The sequence below is a fragment of the Buceros rhinoceros genome, unplaced genomic scaffold (assembly GCF_000710305.1).
Source record: "Buceros rhinoceros silvestris isolate BGI_N320 unplaced genomic scaffold, ASM71030v1 scaffold33641, whole genome shotgun sequence".
Classification (NCBI taxonomy): Eukaryota; Metazoa; Chordata; class Aves; order Bucerotiformes; family Bucerotidae; genus Buceros; species Buceros rhinoceros.
The window spans coordinates 1-2,505 of record NW_010393054.1 but is presented as its reverse complement, the minus strand read 5'-3'; the positions used below and the strand labels follow the sequence as shown (position 1 = coordinate 2,505).

The 2,505-nt window shown below is 47.1% G+C and overlaps 1 protein-coding gene across 1 annotated transcript in view; it reads right to left on the bottom strand.

Annotated features, from left to right (window-relative positions):
- Window positions 1-1,919, bottom strand: part of SURF1 (surfeit 1) — a gene marked incomplete at its 5' end in the record, with an annotated part of 3,186 nt that extends 1,267 nt beyond the window's left edge. The window contains 4 exons of the mRNA XM_010144731.1: window positions 245-436; window positions 1,146-1,228; window positions 1,586-1,713; window positions 1,838-1,919. Coding sequence (XP_010143033.1) covers window positions 245-436; window positions 1,146-1,228; window positions 1,586-1,713; window positions 1,838-1,919 — 485 coding nt within the window. The remainder of the gene's footprint in view (window positions 1-244; window positions 437-1,145; window positions 1,229-1,585; window positions 1,714-1,837) is intronic.
- Between the last annotated feature and the right edge of the window lie 586 nt (window positions 1,920-2,505).

Genomic DNA, 2,505 nt, shown 5'->3' with positions numbered 1-2,505 from the left:
TTCCTGCTGCTGCCTAGAACTAAGTACCAAAAATCAGCATCCTATATGTTGTCTGCCGTTTATTTTGTCATCGTGTTACAGAGAAACTTAAATACAATTCCAAATCAAGCCTCAGTGGTGTAACACACTGTGAGAGAAGCCTTCTAAGGGAGAGAGAGTGATTTATATAAACCCAACCACCACAAAGCAGCTTTTCAAACCAGCAGTGAGTTGCTCACATAAACCCTGGCTTTGATTAACTTACCCTAGTTCTGTGCAGTGGAAGGGAGTAACGACATTGGCTCCGCTCTCTGGGTGGGATGTCAGCCGCCCGGCTTCTCTGGCTTCTCGCTCTGGGTCCACAAGTGACCGTGGCAAAATGTAGAGCTCTTTGGAGTGGTCGAAACGCCCTCGGACCTTCACAGGTCTGTACTCCAATTCCTTCAGTTCCATGGGGCTGCGTGGAACAAGAGGAAAACAAAATGATGGCTGCAACAGGCCAAACAAATCAGGGGGTTTTACTGTGGGATTTTTCTTTTTCCTAATGGTTCATTCTGGTGCCAGCTGACAAAACACCTCATGGAATCTGCAGCCGGCTTAATATTTTTATTACCATTACAGGGAATCAAACTGAGATGATGGTGAGTATCCAGAGAGCAGGTCTTGTCACTGGTACCTGTAACCCAGTGCCACACACAGCTGATCAGCAGGTGCCTCCAGCCAACAGGGAGCATTTCTTTCCCATCTCAGATCTCAAACACCTGAACCATCCAGACAGTTAAAATCTATCTTAAAAATCTATCTGACACGACAGCTCCACACTTGGGGCAGGGTCTGCTGCTGATCCAAGACCCTTGGGACATCATAGCCACCATGTCCTCCTTCTCCAGGAGGATCACAGATGGGATGACCTACACACCTCGATCTGCTGAACAGAGATTCATGCTTTTACCCATGTTTAGAGTCTCCCACAGGGACATGTTCACTTTCACTAACAATAAGAAAATTAACAGGATGTCTTTCTAATTTGCTTCCACGTCCTGATTCCTGTTACACTCCTTCGTTTTCACGGTGTAGTTTAACACAAGCTCATTACTGCAGGGACACTGACACCCCCAGCACTCTGTCAGTCCTCTGTAGACAATAAAGCTTCTCGGTGTCCTTACTCTAGTGTCAGCGGGATGGGCTCCGATGTAATTCTTGATGCCAGTTGTGCAATCAAGTCTAATTTCCACTTTCGTCGCTGAACCTGAAATTACACAAACACAAAAGTACTTCCTTAGGGTAAAACAGAGCAATGAAATAACCTCAGAAAGGCTTAAAATCTTTGTCCTGAGTTTGTCATCAGACCTGGTCTAAAACAGGGTATTTGGAGATATGGAAATGGAGGCTACTGACTTTGAGGAAATATTTATACTGAAATAAAAGTGTAAAAAATAAGAATCTCTCTTTTGAAGACTTAAAAATGGACACTTGGAAAGCAGAAAGTTAAAGTTACAGCAAATCTTTACCCTGCATGTGATTTGAACTAGATTAAATATCAGGGATGGAAAACCTGACAGCCCTCAAGTGCTCATCTCCTGAAAAATGAAGTATTTATTTGTACCTGCCACGTGCCAAGACAGAACGTGGTCAGGGGGACCAGGAGAAGGCCCCATTTGAGTAAGGTGTCCTCTCCAGATGCTTCAGCAGCTGTTGTAGAACTTCGTGGTCTGCAGAACCTCAAACAAACACCTAGAGAAAAAGAGAATGAGGGATAGGATTTGTACAGGAGTGGAGATGCCAAAGTCCTGCAGGAAATGTTACCTCCTGATGTAAGGCTAAAAGAGGGCAGAAGCTCAAACAAATCTTTTCTTACCTTCAGTCTGCCAGCCCAGACCAGAGCCTGCTTTAGTTAGGGGATATCTGAAAAACGTTCTTCTTATCAAGCAATTTGATACCTACATGAAGTAAGAAAGATCCTTTGTAGTGTCTCTGCTTGGTAAAATTTGTAGTTAGAGGATAGCAGTTGCCTCAATGATTGCATGAAACTTTGTTTATCTGATGATTTAAGTCTCATCTCAGCAACCACCTGTGAAACACTATGGGTTGGGTTATAATTTAAAAAAAAAGAACACTCGAATTCCAGCTATAGAGCCGACTGTCGTACAGCAAATGATCTCTCCCTTTCCATCACGCTACCAGCAAGTGTACACGCCATCTCAATTTGTCCTGGGAAGAAATGCCAGCCCAGTACCTGCCCTTCCCGCTCCCTCCCCTTCCCGCCACGCTGGCGCAGCACAAGGACAGATTCACTCTCCTTTTGCCACCGAATCCGCTCACTTTTAGCACCGCTTCGCCCCGCGTAGCGAAACCTCGACGGGGCAGGGTGTCACCAACCCACCGCAGCCTAAGCCCCGGCAATGGAAGGGGGGCGGATGGGGGCGTCCAGCGCTGAGCGCGGACGGAGTGCGGGAGCGGAGTCGGCCCGAGTGAGGCCCCGCTCCCGGCCCTCTCCCGCTCCCGTCAGCCCGGGCCTGGCCCCGA